Raw genomic sequence first — 18198 nt, 5'->3', positions numbered from 1 at the left:
CTCAGCACTACCCAGACTCCCCCACTTCCCCATCCCCTCTTGACAAACATGGCAGCATGCATGAAACTTACAAACAAGCGTTACACTATGTCCATTTATGGTCCAGTCTATGATCTACACAGACAAATGCTTTAATGCAACATTTCTTTTATAAGCTGTTGCATAAAAACGATGCCTTTCTGTTGCTGCCTACTTTTACACATATTTATGGTTCAATGTAATACTTTACAATAGTGTCACTGCATGTTCAGCAGAGCAAAAATGCCTGAGGAATGTGCCTTTCATTTCCAATGTCTGTGTATAATGAAAAATAATTGTATGGAAGCGTAATACTTGAGACTTTAAAAAGTGTGTTTTATACTAACCCGCTTAAAGTTAGAGTGGTTCCTCAGCAAGGTGTACAACACAAACAAAAGCAGAACTTCACAAGGTTGCACAAACAACCAGCTATGTGGTAACAACAACAAAGTCGTCGTCTAACCAGTGAACTTTTACGAACATGGCACGGACAATTTTTTAATTGTTCAAATCATACATGGTTAATCAACATCCTATTAAACAGAATAAAATAATACATTTTCACACCACTATATTTACATTGTTCTTTTTTCCATTACATTGTTTGTTTTTCATCATGTGAAGCCTGTATTAAACTGATGTTAAATAAATTTGCTAAACAAATACACTTAATATGAGTAAACAAAACTGTACTTTGTGTGTGTGTGTGTGTGTGTGGCAGACATCAGAACTGAAATCCTCTTGTGACTCACCACATGCTTTCGCTGCACTGATGCACAGTTCCTCTGCTACGTACTCCCCAGGTGGAAACGTGAGCGCACTTTCTGAACCGTTTTTGGAACCAGCCCCTCCTCCATCCTTCCCCGGGTAGTAAAGGTGGACAGTGAGGCAGGTGCCATCCGTGTCCTGCTTGGGGTCGAGTGCAGTGGCTGGGTCAAGGTCAGGGAGGAGGCCATTAAGATGTGCTGTGGGGCCGGAGATGGGTGGCTCCATGTCTGTCAGCAGAATACAGGCCATGTGCTGCTTGAAACAAGCCACCTGTCAGTGGACAAAGGACAAAGACAGAAACACAGGTAAGAATGAGACTTAGTAGACAAATGAGCTTCTGAGATTTGAAGGTGCTTACACATTAACAAGACGTAAGAGTCTGCGACCACACTAGTCGCTCTGTGAAGTTGTTCTTAGCCACCGCGGTGCTTTGAGCTAAATGCTAATGACAAGGATAATATACCTATGTTTAGCAGATTCAATGTTTACTATGTTCAACAACCTAGTTTAGTTTGCATGCTGCTAACATTTGCTAATTAGCACCAAACACAAAGTACACCTGAGGCAGATGGGAATGTCAATCAACAAATCCATTAGCAAGTTTAGCCATTATCGGTCACAGAAAATGAGAATTGTATCCTGTGTAGTCTTGTAGAGTTAGTGGACAAACGCTGTCTCATCTATGTCAGATTTCTTCTTGTCTGATAAAGAGTCTGAGAAAGCGTATTATTTGAATCAGAAGGTCTGAAAACAAAAATAGTTTTTTGCTTTTCATGTTTGATAGAACAATTTTCAAGTAGCTGAAATATCTTGATACGTCACACTTGCGATGTTAACTTTAATGTTCAGAATACGATTAAAATTAATACTTTAAACTCCTCAGTCACTGTAAAATGAATCGTTTGAAAGTCAATTTCATGCTATTCAAAGAGCCAGGTTAAACCTTTTATAATCAAATTAAAGGATACAATTTGGTCTCTTAATCCTAACATTTTACTCTATCACTTTTGGAGTATCTGTCTTCTTGTGTTTTCTCTCAATACTAAAATAAGGTTTCCTTAAACCAATAACTAATAATAAATAATTAAGTGAAATTTTTAAAACAATGCAGCGAGAGGGAAAATATGGTGACAAAAAGGCAAACTCAAATGCCCCCCAAAGGAAAATAAAAAAAGATGTCTTCCGAAGAATGCAGCCTGGAAGTAGATGCTGAAATAAAGATGTTAAGCCACAGCTGGGATACACTGAAAAGACTTTGCTATAAATTAGTTATTTAAGATGGGGAGAAGACATTGCCTATGCTCCCAAGTGGAGGTAAGGGCATTTTTAGTCAGCATTGTAGTGTGGATCTTGGCTGAGGAAGCATTGCTTGCAGAGGTCCCAATTAAAACAGAATAAAGTACCTTATATTTAAACATGGAGAAGATCAAGTGTAAAGCTTGGAAAGAACAGCACATTTATTCCTGGTCTTTTAATTGAAATTAACTGAAAGGGTCCAGACTAATACGCATTTGCGAATTAGTCTGGCTATGGCTATATTATTATCACTACAAAATATACCGTACGCAACCTCAGTCTCCCAGACTGGCTCGTACCGGCAGCTGTACGCTCTGTCTGACCCTGAGCCAGTCAAATAATAGTAAAACAAGGGCTTTGCATCAAATACCACAACACCAAACAGATAGTACTGCTCTAACTTGATGATGGCTAACTAACTTAATTTTACTTGTAAATTAATGATTAATATTATTCTTCTCGTGCATTTGTGTCTTGCAATGTTATATCTGTTGCATTTAATGATAAATCACAAATGGCAAATGTTATGTACATTTTAGCAGTGGTTTACAAGCCCTCAGCAGGTGAGGCAGAACATTATTGATTCTACACAAGCTAGTTGGAGACCTTTGAAATACATGAGGGAGGTCAGCATACATTTAAGAATACAAGAAAACACTGCTCTTTAACTTTCTGTCAGTGTGTTTACACACCCAAAATGTTTATCATGTAGCAGACAGGCAGAGTTAGACCAGTTCCTTGTGCGTATTATCTAGGCCTTGGGGCTGGTTCAAGTCCAAGCTATCAGCTCAGACACATTTTGCCCTTAATGGCTGCTCTGCTTCCATGCTGGCCACTAATGCCAACTCTTTCATCGGCTTTTGGATAGATATATTTTTTGTGATAAATTTGTTAACACCTTCAGACATAAAAAACAAATTCCACAATGTGTGACAGGCTTTTGGATATTTTTCCCTTAGCAACTAACTGCTGGACTTCCTTTAAAGTTTGGATCAAGTACCAAAAAAACAATGACCTTCTAAATCAATTTGAAACTACATTGTTGGTTGCAATTTCCAGCCGATGGAAGCCAAGGCTATACATTTCATAGGGGCAACAATGGTGCTCTTCCATGAGCAGCAACGTTGCCTTATATTACTCTTGTTGCTGAGACATACATCACAACCTTAGTGACTTTGAGATATTTAGACAGGTCCTTAACTGCAACCCAAGGGTTCTCTTCACCTTCTTAAACCTTTCTTTACCATCTTGCCTTATCTGGTGTTCTCTGAAAGCACAGGTGAATGAAGCATAGTTCCTGTCAGCTTGTGAAGAGATAAATGTCAATAATCAATATTTTTCATGTGTTTTCTACTGCACAAGGTACAACTAAGCACTAACTTCAATTTCAACTCATTGATGAAAAACCTCTGACTTGTAGTAGTTTTTTAGAGGACATCTGTGAAGGGGTTAACATACCATTTCCTATTTGGATTTTTAATATTAAGATTATTTAATAAATATGCCATTTCGGAAAACAGATTGAAAGATCAAACCAGATTTAATGGATACATTGTTTCAACAAAAAACAGAGTTGCTGAATGTTAAAACAGTGGAAAGACAGATTTGGTGAGTTCCCGTTTGAATGAAGTGTGTTTTATGATGAGTTAACAAGGTGATTAATCTTGTTTTAGTTTGTGAGACAAACAAATTGAATTCAAAAAGGTGTACGTTGTATTTTTCTGTTTAGATGTAAGAATAATTCCTTCCATAACATTTTATTGAGTTTATTTAGTTAACTAAAAAGCAAAACAGAGCTAAGCAAAGTCGCCACTTGTGTGCCATGCATCCTGGTACATTATGTAGGCACAACTGCCTGTTTTTACCACATTTTGAGTTTGTACCAGAATAGGTTACATGGTTTAATTTTCAAAAAACACCATATTTTTGTTGTACTGCACATTGCTGCAGATCCTCTTTTCACCCTGTCAGCTCTCTGTTTTAGCTACAGAGTGCAACCTCTTACTTCTGTATCATCTTTGTTGGCACTCACACATACATTCAGTAGCTAGGTAAGGATCATAATCAGCTAGCTAGCTGTTTCCATAGACATTAAGACAGGGGTCTTCAACGTAAGGACCCCTTAACGGAAAGAGAGATGTGTTCTGTTATTTATCATTTCAAGCATTTAGAGCAAAGACCCAGCCCCCTGTATTTACATCTCTATTCACATGCCGGGATTCTCTACAGCGGTGACCGAGCTCCACTCACACCGCTGAGCCGAGATGTCCCTGACTGGGAACGATACAGAGTTACCAACGGCCGCTGGGGCAGATGAACTCACGCTGTCTCTTTTCTGTAAATAGGCTACAATTAAACCGTCGTGAGTAGAAAGTCAATACTTATCAATGCACTCACCTGTGTAGACCGGCATAAACATGTAGAAAGCGATATTTCAATCTGCTCAGTCCACCGCGCTGTTTTACGCAAACACAGCTCTACTCTGCAAATAGCGAATTTTTATAAACAAGCTAAAACAAAAGCTGTCGGTTTTTAGTCTAACTGTTTATCTTAGGTTGCCGTGAATCTGGAAATGTTGACAAATTCTTGTAAACCTCACTGCCGGCTGAACAAACCAAACCCTCCGCTAGAGCGGACAATCTGGAGCTACTTAATATGCACGTGAATGACGCGATCGTTATGTTCAGTGATGATGATGATGCTGGTTGTATTATTTTGCAACAACATCGTTTTATTGCAAATGAGGCATACATGACGAGTGCATAGCCTGCTTATCAGTCCATTCATCATTAAAGCTGGGCTTTTGGCTTTTCCACTTCAACTTTTTGCTTCAGCCTCTTTGACAGTGACATGTTTACCTGACAACAGCCTTTCTTTCTGCAAGCTTTTCCACCAATCAGGATGCTGCATACTACAATAATTTTTCCATAATCACAGACTTTAACCATCACTCCTCAGTGAACTGCCTCCTAGTCTGAGATCTTTTTCTAGTTAAAGAGCCAGTTATCATTAGGGAGTTTCCATGTTTTTTAGGAATTTGCTCACACTGATGTAAAAAAAAAAAAAATAGCATTAATTCAGTAAGAAAGTGAAAAAGAATAGGCGTATTAGGTATAAATTCATTTTATTTTATTTTATTTGAAAGTCCGGCCGCCAGAGTGCTTAGAAAAATTCAGAAAAAAATGTAGTTGATGATCCCTGCTGTAGACTCTCTGTCCAGTCAGAGACATATTGTGTAATTGATGTTTTCAGTTCAATTAATTAAATCCAAGTAAATGGAACACTCACAAGATGTCACCAAAATCACTCGGTCCCCTTTAAATCTTTCAGAAAATAATGTAAGTGTATCGAATTATATCGAATCGTATCGAATCGTATAGTTGGCTGAATATCGTGATATATATCGTATCGTGAGCTGAATATCGTGTATCGTATCGTGAGATTAGTGTATCGCTACAGCCCTATACCACAGCCATCACTATTCATCCCTATCCCTCCCCCTACTAATGTCCCCTCTTCAGTTTATTTTCCCACACTTGTTTTCTGAATCTGGTGCCTTGTTTAGTTTAGTTGCAGCTCTTGGAAGCATCTCCCTCTGCCTTTGCTGTAACCAGTAAGCTGAACATTAGAATAGGTCAGCCACAGTGAGCCACTTCTTAGCAGTGTCAGCAAGCTTTGACTCTCTCTCCTTCATAACTTAGTAATCCCACAGATTGTATATCTCGCTGTTATGATTGTTTAAAAAAATAAAACTTTAACTCTTTTTATGCACATTGTGTTGTGTTCTTTATACTATGACATGCTTCTCCTTTATCTCCTTGCTTACAGTTTTGTGATACATCATAATATATTAAACAGTAACATCTGTATCATCACCTATACTGTGGCTATACACAGCCCTAACGCTGTGGTGTTTAGGGGTGTAAGAAAAAAATTGATAAACTTGAGTACTGCAATATTTTATTTTGCAGTACTGTATTGATTTTCAAAAAGGCTAATTTTTTTTTAAACGTTCAAAAATATTCATGTTCACGTTTATGTTGTGTTTAAACCCCCTAACGCTAGGTGGCTATGCTGAGAGACACCACTAGTGTCCTTCCTTGCCTAACTGTGCCTAGCAGTGCCTGACTTTATGCTAGAAGCTAACAATGTAGCTATGGCTGAACTTTGGCCTACTTTAGCATATAAACTCACTAAGAACCTGTGAACCGCAATCCCAAACTGGCAGTTAGATTTTCTGTGTACTATATGGTTTACCTAAAGTAAACTTCTTTGACTTTTATGAACAACATGTCTTTTTTTTTATATTAGTTTTTCTAAAATTATACTTAAAAAAATCCCAATATATCGCCTTATGCACAGTATCGAAATATATTGCAATATATTGAATCGTGACGCATGTATCGTGATACGTATCGTATTGCCAGATTCTTGCCAATACACAGCTCTAGTGGTGTTTTAAAATTGGGTACCATATGCCCCTTTTTAACTTTGAGCACCTGCCCCTTCAGAGGTCTCTGCACGGCCCTGCTGCGTGGGTAGGTAACTTCATCTACGTTCGTGTGTCTCGCTTTCGTAGCATCACACTCATCATTCGCAGATGCTGTTGCACTGCGCTGTTGTTACCATGTTTCCGTGAAAATCATGATGTTGCAGTCCATAATACATTTACGAGTGGTGATCTGCAGCCGAGGATCATTCATTTTGTTTGCTAAAGACTGTACGTTGGCGAAGAAAATGCTGCAAAGTGATAGCCGATAAGGAGTTAGCATTAGCCTAACTTTAGCCCTCCTCTCTTTGTTTATGGTCTTAACCCCGCTTGCCTGTACTTCCGGTCGGCGGAGCTGCGTTGATAGATCTCGGCAGTGCTGTAGTATATGGTCTTGTCACAAAATCGACCGCGACATTTACCACACGCTACGGTACCTCTCCCTCACTTGAGCGAGACAGGTTACGTTAGAGACGCGAAGAGAGGAGACCGCTTCTTTGAAGAAAAGAAATTCATATAGGCTGCTAAATATATAAATCTTACCTAAAACAAATAGTGCTTGTGTGAGTGTCCTGAGCTCATCTGTCTCTGGCTCCCACATCACTCAATATAGTGTTAGATAGTTAGATATGCCCTTTCCATGGAAGTGTAATGACTGCTATTTCAGTGACAAACAAAAAATGATGATGGTGATACTTTTGACTCATTGATGATAGACTGATTAGGGACATTAGATGACAGGTGGTGTTATTTGCATTGTGTAACACAACCAATCATGTTACTAATTGTGTAAGTTCTAGAAACTTTTGCACAACTCAATGACTTTAGTCTGTCATTCCAAGTCATGCTTTGACAAGTAACCAGACGTCCATCTATTGTAGTAAACTGTGCTATCCCTTGTGATCTCCTTTTGTTTTTTTGACAAGATACAAGCCTCCCTTAATATCATTCTCACATGTTAAAAAAAAAGAAGAGGGCAAGAAGGCAAGAAAGGTTTTCCAAAACATTTGTTTCACTGTGGGATATAATCTTCACTGAGCAAACAGTACAATAAGAGAGACTAAAGTTCATTAGGACATACTCAACGACGTTGATTATGAAAATTTGTCGACACATAATTTCATGGTCAACTTGTCATTCCAGATTTGTTATGGAGCAGGGCTCCAGTCTGCGACCAAATGCTGTTTTTCCATTACATGGTACCTGCTTGACTCTACTCGGCTCGACCGCGGTACCCCGTCCTCCATTTTCCATTGCAGATTTAGTACCACCTCATGCCTGAGGCAAGTGTGGCTGGTCGTCATAGCGACACCGCAGGAAACTGCCGTGACCTAACGCAACACACACACACACAGACACACACACAGAACGTCGAAGGTGTGTTGTTTTTGACTCTCGGCATGTGGCTGTTGCCAGTCAGAAGAAAAATGTTGTTTCAAAAGAAGCTGGAGGCAGCAAAAAAACTATTTAAAAATGGCAGGTTTGTTCAGGACACCCCTGTCTGTCGCTAGCATAGACAGTACGGACCAACAGACCCTATTGCTCTGGACGGAGACCAGTGAAGGATATTAGAAGCACTTTTCCGGTGATGGCCAGCTTTACTGCACAACCTCCAACTGAGAGAGACAGCGTAAATGTGACGTTAGCAACGTGTCTGAAAGTTGTAAGTCTTCTGGTAGCTGTGCCAAGAGAAATCTCAAACATTCCCAATCTTACAGAGAAGGAGAGTGTAGGTGTAAGGAGATAACATAGGCACAGGCTAATTATTGCTAACTAAAATGCTAGTTAACATTAGTAATTAATCCTAAACAGCTCATGTAAGTCAAAACTGCCTGCAAGCTTATCCTGTACTATACGGTAATTCCTCTACTATGTGACACAATCGTTAGCCTATTTTTACAAAAACGTTTGCTACGGAGCCATAACGTGAGGTACAAGGTAATGGAGCCTTTTATACATTGTCGTGTTTCTTTAGAACTCAACAATGGACAAATAGAGTCTTTAAACGCTTCAGATGTAAAGTTATTTGCTGTCAAGTGGCGCCAAAATGAATGCTAGTCAGTGGAATGCTAACGGGAGGTGATGGCCAGCTAGCAACAAAATGGCGCCATAGGAGGTTTGAGTTCTGAAGCGAAGCTTACCCCCTTGGTCGCTAGCAATGATGACGCAGTGATTAGTGACTATTCTCTCTGACCAATCAGTAGTCTGCAGGTTTTCACGTCACCTTTTGGTATTGCCTCAGCTCGAGGAACCTCGACGGAGGTGATACTAAAAAATGTACCTGTTAGCAGGTACCAGGGACTTTTTTCATAATGGAAAACCAAAAAAGGCAAGTAGAGTCGAGGCGAGTCGAGCAGGTACCATGTAATGGAAAAACGCCATTTGAGACGGTGCGAGTATTTTTTGAGATGGTGCGAGTATTTTTTTTTAAACTACTCGCACTTGTGCAACCTGCAAATTGTATGACTTTTTTATTTTATTTGAAAAGGAGCAGAGAGCGAGTCTGCCAGAGTTGGCCAATGTGTGTGAGAGGGAGAGGGTCCGTGAGTGATTAGTTACTGCGTGGGTAGGTAACTTCACCTACACGTGTGTGTCTCGCTTTCGTAGCATCACACTTATCATTCGCAGATACTGTTGCAGTGCGCTGTTGTTACCATGTTTCCATGAAAATTATGATGTTGCAGTTCATAATACATTTACGAGTGGTGATCTGCAGCCGAGGATCATTCATTTTGTTTGCTAAAGACCATATATTGGCGAGGAAAATGATAGCGGATAAGGAGTTAGTATTAGCCTAACTTTAGCCCTCTATGGGGCTGAGGCGTTACTGTTATAATTGACAATAATAATAATAATAATAATAATAATACTTTGTTACATTTATTCAATATTAGCTACGTTGTTTTACAAGTTGTCATATAATGACCAATGATGTTCTATTCCAAGGTCTTGTCGCAGGACCATAGTTTCTAGAGCGCTACATTTACATTTGCACAGTGTATTATTTAATTAATTTATTTTGATTGTAACCAAGAGGCCCGCCCCAAAGGAAGCAGAGATTGAGGGCGTGACAAAAATAATCGTTGACTATCGACTAATTGAAAAAAAATCAACAGATTAGTTGACTGCCAAAATAATCATTAGTTGCAGCCCTAAAGTTCATATTGTCCTTGTACTGTATATGTCCTTCTTACTGCTCACACCCACTAGGGCTGAAACGATTCCTCGAGTAACTCGAATAATTTGATTACTAAAAATCCTGAAAATGATTTGCCTCGAAGCTTCGTTTAATCAATGTTACCAACGCTGTATCGCTCACGGGGTTTTCCGCACAGATCATTATTACTGTCGCACACCGGCCTGATGCTGCTAGCGACACATGCCATGAAGACTGACGCCGCAGATTACAAAATGAAGGGGCAAAGAGAAGAGACAGGCTGGAGAAAACGACAGAAAGTGTCCAAAGTTTGGAATCAGTTCAAACGTAATTAAAATGAAAACTCTGACGTCTGTCTACTGCAAAATCAAACTAGCTTACCACAATAATAGCACGACGTCAATGCTTCAGCATCTCAACAGAAAACATTGAGTCTAACTTAATCATCCACTCCACAAAGCGGACCCGACAAAAATAAATCACAGAGTCGTATGGATGATGAAACTTCACCAAACACAACAACTACCAAAAACAAAGACAAGAAAATACGTAGTGTTTTTTAGCCGGAAAAACAGCTGATTGTTGCGCACCATTTTCTCTCACTCTCTCTCTCTTAACGGAGAAACAGCTGATCAACGATCTACTAGCATAAGTGTAACAGCTATAGCTGTGTAGCATTGTAATCAAATATATAAATGAAAATAGGTTGAGTATAACTTATATACTTATAGGCCTATATGCAGATCAGTGGTGGAAACTTGTAGTTCTGAAAGCTAAGTTGCACAACTTAAGATAATGTTTATGTATGTTTAATGTATGCTTTAGTTTGAGGTTGTTATTGCATTTCAGAAAATGTTTTCTTTAAAAACAATGTAATATGGCACTTAAATGCACTTAATATGTTAAGTTTTTTGAGAGATGATATTGTAAGCAATGTAGGCAATAAAAATGTTGCTTTTTCCAAAAAACTATTGTATATATTGCTCTTCAATAAAACAAAAGTATTTCTTATCCCTTTTTACTCGATTAATCGATGGAATAATCTGTAGAATACTTGATTACTAAAATAATCGATAGCTGCCGCCCTATCACGCACTTACAGATGCAACACAGTAGTTGTTTCAGTGGGTTTACACTTCCCCAAACATGTTTACAAAACTTGTTTGTTTTTGTTGATTTCCTTGTTATGTTGATGCTTTTATTATATTCTTATTTGTATTTATGCTTTGTTTTATGCTGTTTTAATGTAAAGCACTTTGGGTTTGCATAATGAAAGGTGCAATACAAATTAAATGGGCACTGATATCCAAGCTAATGTAATAACAGTTTACTGAGGGCACCACACCATTCTATCATCTCTTATAAAAAATAATTTGTCAGATGGGGAAAACACCGGACTTTTCTTTCCCTGCAGCACAGTAATGTATGTGTGTTTGTGCAAATGTTTTTTGTGCTGGCTCTTGCTATGTTAAAAGGACAGAGGCACTGTGTTTAAAATAAGCAGCTGAAGACTCTGCTGTTCAAGCAAGCTTTTACTTAGTCTATGGGTTTTTTTTATGGTTGTTTGTTACATTTTCTATTTGTATTTCAATGTGCTCATATTGTGACTTCTTGTGTTGAATTGCATTTCATTGTGAAGCACTTTGTGATTTTTATCTGTGAAAGGTGCTATACAAATAAATTTTACTTACTTACTTACTACTTACTTACTAAAATATATTCAAAAGACTGCATTATGGAAAAGATTTTGGTAAAAGGGATCCTTTGAAAAATACCTCCTAGTTCAAAAAAACACAATAGACTGCAAAAGTAATGCAGATGTCCTAGCCAACATTGTTTCAAAAACTAAATGAATCTGAATGAAGACTCTGGGAAACACAGGGCTACTTCACATTTCACTTCACATTCACCCTAAAACACACCACAGTGTGGAGTGTTTTCATTCTTTTGGGTTCAGATGTAAGTGCAAGTCACTCTAAGTTCCGGTACCCCTAAGATTGCATTGATTATTATGTTGGTGTAAAATGTGACATGGAACAATGTGCAGCTTTTGCTGCTGCTGTTCCATTTTAAACTCAAAAACTCAACTTTTTCCCATTACAGCAGCAGTGCAGTTCTTTGTATGTGACCTGAATTAAACTAGCAACTATACTGTACTTTCCCCATACTGACTAGCTATGTCTGTCACTGATGTTCTTCCAGTAAAGACCTAAACAAAAATGCTAAATCAGCTGTGCTTTGACAAGTAGCTTAATGAATCAACACTGCCTACTAACAGTTCACATCATGTAAAAAGCAGGAACATATGTAGGCTACCTGCTTTTTGAAACATAAAAAAAATTTACACAACAGTACACTATTTACAGCATGTCTAACCCTAAATAAATACTAAGTATAGCTAGCCTTGCAGTGATAAATGTTGAGTTACTGTATCTGCTCCCAGCCCAGTAGTCCCTTAAAATGGTAGGCATATAGCCTACACTCAATTTAACACTCCGGATTAGTAGGCTACTGTACGGTGGGAGCCTCAAAAATCCATCAAACCCTCTAAAATAATTATTATTAAAACAAAAGCAGGATTTATTACAGGGATGTTGTATTAGAATACTATTACATTACTTTACAACTTACTCTGTGTGTTGTCTTCTGGTGTGCTTCTGAGGTTGCTTGAGTTTTCAAAAAAAATCAACACAGCTCTGTCTGTCTTCGAAGTCCTAACGTTACACAGAGTCAACCGGGGTGGGCTCGCGGCGTTAGCTAGCTAAGCAAGCCACAGACCAAACGGTTTACGTAAGTTGTCAACCAAAGTACCGTTGCTTCATTTTTTGCCCCGTTAACTGCCATCCCGTTGGTCTTCACATCTTGTCCTAAACTGTTCTCATGTTCGCTTCGCACCGAGTCACTTGGTAACCTCTCAACGAGCTCATTATTATTTGCCCGACATGACGCTTGGGTTTAGGTGGAAAAGGCTACTGTCAAGCTACTACTAGCCTGACTCACTCTCCGCATATGAGTCGATGATGATAGTAGTCTACACTGTTAGATGATGATGGTGAGGGCGGAGCGCCTCCAAACCAAACGGTTTAGCCTGCTTTCTAACCCGCTGGGTGACTCGGGTTTTGGTTTTTCCGTATTTGACACGGAAGCACTTTTTTTTAATACTAGAATTCCCTTTAGTTAATCTCAGAGCTGAAGAAGTCAAAAGTCAAAGCAAGTTTTGGAATCTAAATTGTAACTAGGTACATTTACTCTCATACTGTAGGCTGAGTACAATTTTAAGGCTACTTTACTTGATTACTTCCATGTGCTACTTAGTTCTAGGCTACTCCACTACATTTGTTAGACTATTTTTTTTAGCATTTTTTTTTTTTTTTAGCATTATCATCACCATGCGTTTATTCGGCTACTGAATTTCATTATCTCCATTTATGCTATAGGTTTACACACAATATGATATCAGGGCCATCGGTGTCTGTGTAGAAACCCTGGTGAAATAGAGGCACTGAAGGCGTTAATTAGTTCACGATTTCCTGGGCAACACACACACACACACACGCACACACACACACACACACACTATTCTGTCTAAATGTAAGATCCTCAGCAGAAAGCCGGAGGAAGTCGGGATGACCGTTGCTTCACCGCAAGATCCATCTCATTCTTCTGCATGTGTAGCCCATTAACGTTTTTTTTTCTGTCAGTAATTGTTGTAACTGTCAGACAACAGGCGAATAGAGACTCACTGTTCTCTCTGAGTTAATTGTGGTTTTCAAACCGCTGGATCCATCATCACGGATGAGTCTGCAGTAAAAGGTGAGGCTGCATCATCACGTCAGTGCGTCTGGTCTCTCTAGCTGCTATTTGACTGACTGTGGTGCATAGGTTTTGCTTAATTGCAGACCAGAAGTACAACTCATGCTAGATTGTGGCAATTGTGATTTTCTAAATCAGTGGGCTTTAAACAGTATATAGTTGCACCAGGAGTGCCAAAACTTTAATCACACTTAAATTTCGAAAATGTACACTGGACCTATTTGAAAAGACAGTTTAATGATGCAGCGCAAAGCTTTTCTCTATTCAACCTCTAAAAAACTGTGAACCAAATATTCTTTTAAATCCACAGACCAGCATGTCAAGTTCTTCTGACACCCTACAGTTTTGTTTCCCCACCCACGGTGACTCCATCCTGAGCAAAATCAATACTCTAAGAGAGGAGCAGCGCTTCTGTGATATCACTCTCCTCCTTGGGGGTCCGCAAAGCGCCACTGTCCAGCAGCCTCTCCTCTTCCACGGTCACAGAGCAGTGCTCGCAGCGTCCTCAGACTTCCTACGTGACCAATTCCTGCTCCACGAAGGCCGGGCTGAGCTCAGCTTGGGTATAGTTTCCAGTGTTGAGGTTGGCAAGAGACTTCTCCTGTCCTGCTACACCGGGCTCTTAGAGGTGCAATATCTACTGCTTCTCTAAACTCCTTACTGTAAAAACAGAGCAGAATATCCAGAATATAACTATACTACCAAATCTAGAAATAAAGAACACAAATATTGTTACAACAACAGAGTAGGTGTGTGTGTGTGTGTTTAAAATGCACAAGTGAATCTTGTACTGTTAGTTGTTTTTTCCTTTTTTATTATCAATTTATTGGGGTCCCTTGTATATCTATTACTGTAGGTCCCTCTGAGAGAAGTGGTGAGCTACCTGACTGCTGCCAGTGCCCTCCAGATGAGTCAGGTGGTGGAGAAGTGTGCCCAGGCTGTCTCCCAGTATCTCAGTCCCACACTGGCTTCCTTGAAACTGGAGAGACATTCAGAGAAGGAAATCCAGCAGCCTGACAATGATTGGCCAAATACCAGCTTCAAAAATCAGGAGGAAAGGGATGTAGCCCAGCCCAGCAACAGCATCCAGGAAGCAAGTTTCAAGGAAGGAGGGGCGGTTGAGATTCAGTCCAAGTCAAGGTTCAGCCAAGGACTCAAACAAGCCATCCTATCAAGTTCCCAGAACCAAGATGAAGAAGCAGAGGAGGAGCAAAGAGAAGAGGAAGAAGTGTTATTGCTGGAAGCTCCACTGCATGAATGTGGAGAGCTGATGGACTCCAATCTGTTTCGCCTCTCTGGAGCACATCTACCAAAGAGTCATTGTTCTAGAGATGAGCTGACAGAAGATTCAGACATCATATTGGTCCAGAGGCCGTACCTTTGCAGGAGGTGTGACAGAGTCTTCCAGCACCTGGAGAGCTATGTGGGTCACCTGAAGAAGCACAGAGAGTACTTGTGTTTGGTCTGCGAGAAAGGCTTTTCCCAGAGGAGTAACCTGACCCGCCACATACGCCTCCACACTGACGTCAAGCCTTTTCGATGCCCGCTGTGCCACAAGACATTTTCCCAGAAGGCCACGCTGCAAGACCACCTCAATCTACACACAGGGGATAAGCCCCATGAATGTAAATATTGTGCTGTGCACTTTGCACACAAGCCAAGTCTTAGGCGCCACCTGAAGGATATTCATGGTAAGAGTAGCCTGCAAAATATGTTTGAGGAGGCTGTACACTGATGATAAATAAGCAGTTTCTATATTACTTTGAGAATATGTCAAATATGGTAGCAGGAAGGACATTAAGCTACAGTTGACCTTGACTTAGAGTTTAATAAAGATAAGGTATTTCAATTAAAACATTTATTTTTTGTATTTAAAAGATTTATTTTAAGTCAGCAAAATCTCAAAGTGGAAATGATCTCACTTTCCACAACACCAGTGTCTCCCATCGCACTGAGGGAGAATCGTTGAGTTAATGCATCTGCACTGTAACATCTGGCTAAAGTAGTAAGGGTCCTTCTGTGCCTTCTGCAGCGTTTATCTCTGTCGGTACAATACATTGAGTTAAGACCTGTAGCATGCAATGTACACATTTCATTATGCTATATCATCTGCAATGGCATGTATTGTAGTGAATGCAATCTCATATAGGTTGGAGTTAGGCATTGTTTCCAACACCTTTGAGAGGGCTCTTGCATTGTATAGTGTGCACAGCCAAGTTTGTCTCTGTTCCCTCTACAACCAAAGATTATTCTGCTTCACCAAGAAGATAAGCCATTGATAACTATGTAAGTTATAAGAGAAAGAATGTTATAATACTAAACATTTAATAATAGTGAACAAGTGAACACTGCTGTAATCACTGCAACAAATTCTGGAGAAAAGAAATAATATGCCTTCGTAGTTTTAAAATACTATTTCTTGGCTGGTTTGCAGATTTTTTGAATGGACTTTATACTGCATACTGCCTGTTATAAATAGAGGCCGGGGTCACAGACAGTCATTGCTTCACCATTTGACCCTTCTAAAATGTTGTGCAGCTCGCTGAGCATTACGTTATAAGTGAGTGCGTTCTCCTACATGGCTGAGAGAGTTTCCACGCTCTCTCGCTCCATTCTTTCCCTTTGCATCTCTCTCTTTTTCCTTCTGCCCAGAAATGTAACTGTCACTCATCTTAGTGAATGGACCAGTAGTTGTTGCCCTACTCAGGGCATCCAAGAATATATACCAAAATATATATCAAATGTGATTAAATGTTGAAGGAATCTGCTAGACAGAATACTTAATTTCACATGGTCCATGCACACACAGTTGCTCACGCACGCACGCACGCACGCATGCACACTCGCACGCATGCATGGACACACACACTCTCTCACTCTCTCTCTCTCTCTCTCTCTCTCTCTCTCTCTCTCTTTTCACTCACACACACACACTGTCTCTTTGATCGCTAGATGGAGATGGATGGTAAACTGCGTTGCTCTGGTAAAGGGGCTGGGTCATGTCACATAGATTAATAATAAAAAAGTAATAATATATAATAATAATAACTTTTATTTATATAGCACCTTTCATGAAACCCAAGGACACTTTACAGAATTACAGTTAAAGGAGGTTGTAGGCTGTGGTGAACAGGTGGTGTTTCAGGGATGTAGCATTTTGAATATCTGCAGGGAGGGTGTTCCAGAGGGATGGGGCTGCAACACTAAAGGCTCTGTCTCAGAAGGTACAGAGTCTGGTGTGGGGAATGGAGAGCAGGCCAGTGTCTGAGGACCGCAGGTTTCGGGGTGGGGTGTATGGATGGAGGAGGTTGGAGAGGTACAGTGGGGCCAAGGCATGGAGGGATTTGTAGGTGAGAAGGAGGATTTTTATATTTGATGCAGGACTTCATTGGGAGCCAATGAAGGTGGATGAGGGTTGGGGTGATGTGCTGCCAGGTCTTGGTGTGTGATTTGTGATTTTGATGAGATTAGAGATTAGGGAGGATACAGTAGACCTAACTGTTCCACTTTTTTTGTTAAATGGAGTAAATTGATGTAATAATGGCCAAGACTCTCAACACTGTGGTACTGTTGGTTGTGTTATTATCCTAATTAAAGGTGAGGTGTAAGGTGCAGATTGATATTAAAGTGTGCTGACCTCCTGATCCCATTCTTTGCAACACTGACTGTTCACTTTATTAGGGACACCTCTCTGACAATGCGAACAGCTCAGTCCAGACAGTGAGTCACGTATAAATGAAGCACTCAAATAAAACCGGATCGGACAGTTCAATCACTGTTTTACTTACATTAATATTATCCAGACTCATTATGTAACTGAGTTTGAGTTCCTTGCAGTGCCAAATGCACCACTTGTTACCACGGAGACAAGCGCATGTTCTTATTTTCACTAACTAAAGTAACTTTTTCATGCCAACAGCCTGATGCTTGTAAAAAGTGTTTACATAGTTAGCTCTCCGATATGTTTCATATGGTTAATTGGTAATCACATGATGTCCTCATAATGAGTAGGCTCACCTCTCCTGTGGTAAACAGCAGGTCAGTGAGGAGTTATTATGACATAATTATAAACACTGGAGGTGAAGCATACATGGCCAAAGAGCCTGTTAAATCCTATTGAGATACCAGACTAAGTCCATTATAATGTACAGGCTGAGGCTATCCAACTAATAGGATTAACCTCAGTGGTACATTTATTAACACAATGCAGTGTATACACCAGTATCGTAGCCTATAAAAAGGCTATCTCAATATAAAATAACTATATTTTACATAAAATACATATATTATATTTGAATATATTCACATAAGACTGACTTTAGTTAGGCCACTATCAAATGCTGTAGCAGCATAACAACAACAACAACAACAACAACAACAACAACAACAACTATAATTGTTGTTAATTTTTGTTTATTTAAGCCTTTGCAAAGAGTTAATTAAACACACGTACATGGTTAGGTTTTGGGAGAGTAAACATTAGGCCATGCATAATGGGGAAGGCAAACAGAGTTCAGGCATGTTTTTTCTTCCGCTACTCCACTTCTCTAAACGCAGTGCAGCAACAAAGCGAGCGGGAACTGCGTGTGTTTGTATGAACTTCCTCTTGACAGGCGCACTTGTCGAAGCGCATCCTCTGCCGGTCTGTTCCTTTAAA

The 18198-nt window shown here is 39.8% G+C and overlaps 2 protein-coding genes across 3 annotated transcripts in view; one reads left to right on the top strand and one right to left on the bottom strand.

The window, feature by feature from the left end:
* Window positions 1–12845, bottom strand: part of jak2a (Janus kinase 2a) — a 32822-nt gene extending 19977 nt beyond the window's left edge. The window contains exons 1-2 of the mRNA XM_028601043.1: window positions 12360–12845; window positions 771–1056 (exon numbers count right to left, since the gene is read on the bottom strand). Of these exons, the coding sequence (XP_028456844.1) occupies window positions 771–1035 (265 nt within the window). The 5' untranslated portion in view covers window positions 1036–1056; window positions 12360–12845. The remainder of the gene's footprint in view (window positions 1–770; window positions 1057–12359) is intronic.
* Window positions 912–15520, top strand: LOC114570646 (zinc finger and BTB domain-containing protein 26-like). 2 transcript variants are annotated; one of them, XM_028601047.1, is made up of 3 exons: window positions 912–1091; window positions 13852–14169; window positions 14398–15520. In XM_028601047.1, exons 2-3 carry the CDS (start codon window positions 13858–13860, stop codon window positions 15274–15276), a joined length of 1191 nt encoding a protein of 396 aa, XP_028456848.1. In that variant the 5' UTR covers window positions 912–1091; window positions 13852–13857; the 3' UTR covers window positions 15277–15520. The 2 variants fall into 2 exon arrangements, with proteins under 2 accessions (XP_028456848.1, XP_028456847.1); XM_028601046.1 differs by lacking the exon at window positions 912–1091 and adding an exon at window positions 13452–13541.
* The last annotated feature ends 2678 nt before the right edge of the window (window positions 15521–18198 follow it).

This window comes from Perca flavescens, chromosome 16 (genome assembly GCF_004354835.1).
Source record: "Perca flavescens isolate YP-PL-M2 chromosome 16, PFLA_1.0, whole genome shotgun sequence".
NCBI classification, from domain to species: domain Eukaryota; kingdom Metazoa; phylum Chordata; class Actinopteri; order Perciformes; family Percidae; genus Perca; species Perca flavescens.
Note: the sequence above shows the minus strand (reverse complement) of the source record. Positions and strands in the feature narration are given on the sequence as shown.

Coding starts and splice junctions, on each gene's coding strand:
- LOC114570646 (XM_028601047.1), top strand. CDS start 13,858: ATGTCAAGTTCTTCTGACACCCTACAGTTTTGTTTCCCCACCCACGGT. Junction 14,170..14,397: donor GCTACACCGGGCTCTTAGAG/GTGCAATATCTA, acceptor CTATTACTGTAG/GTCCCTCTGAGAGAAGTGGT.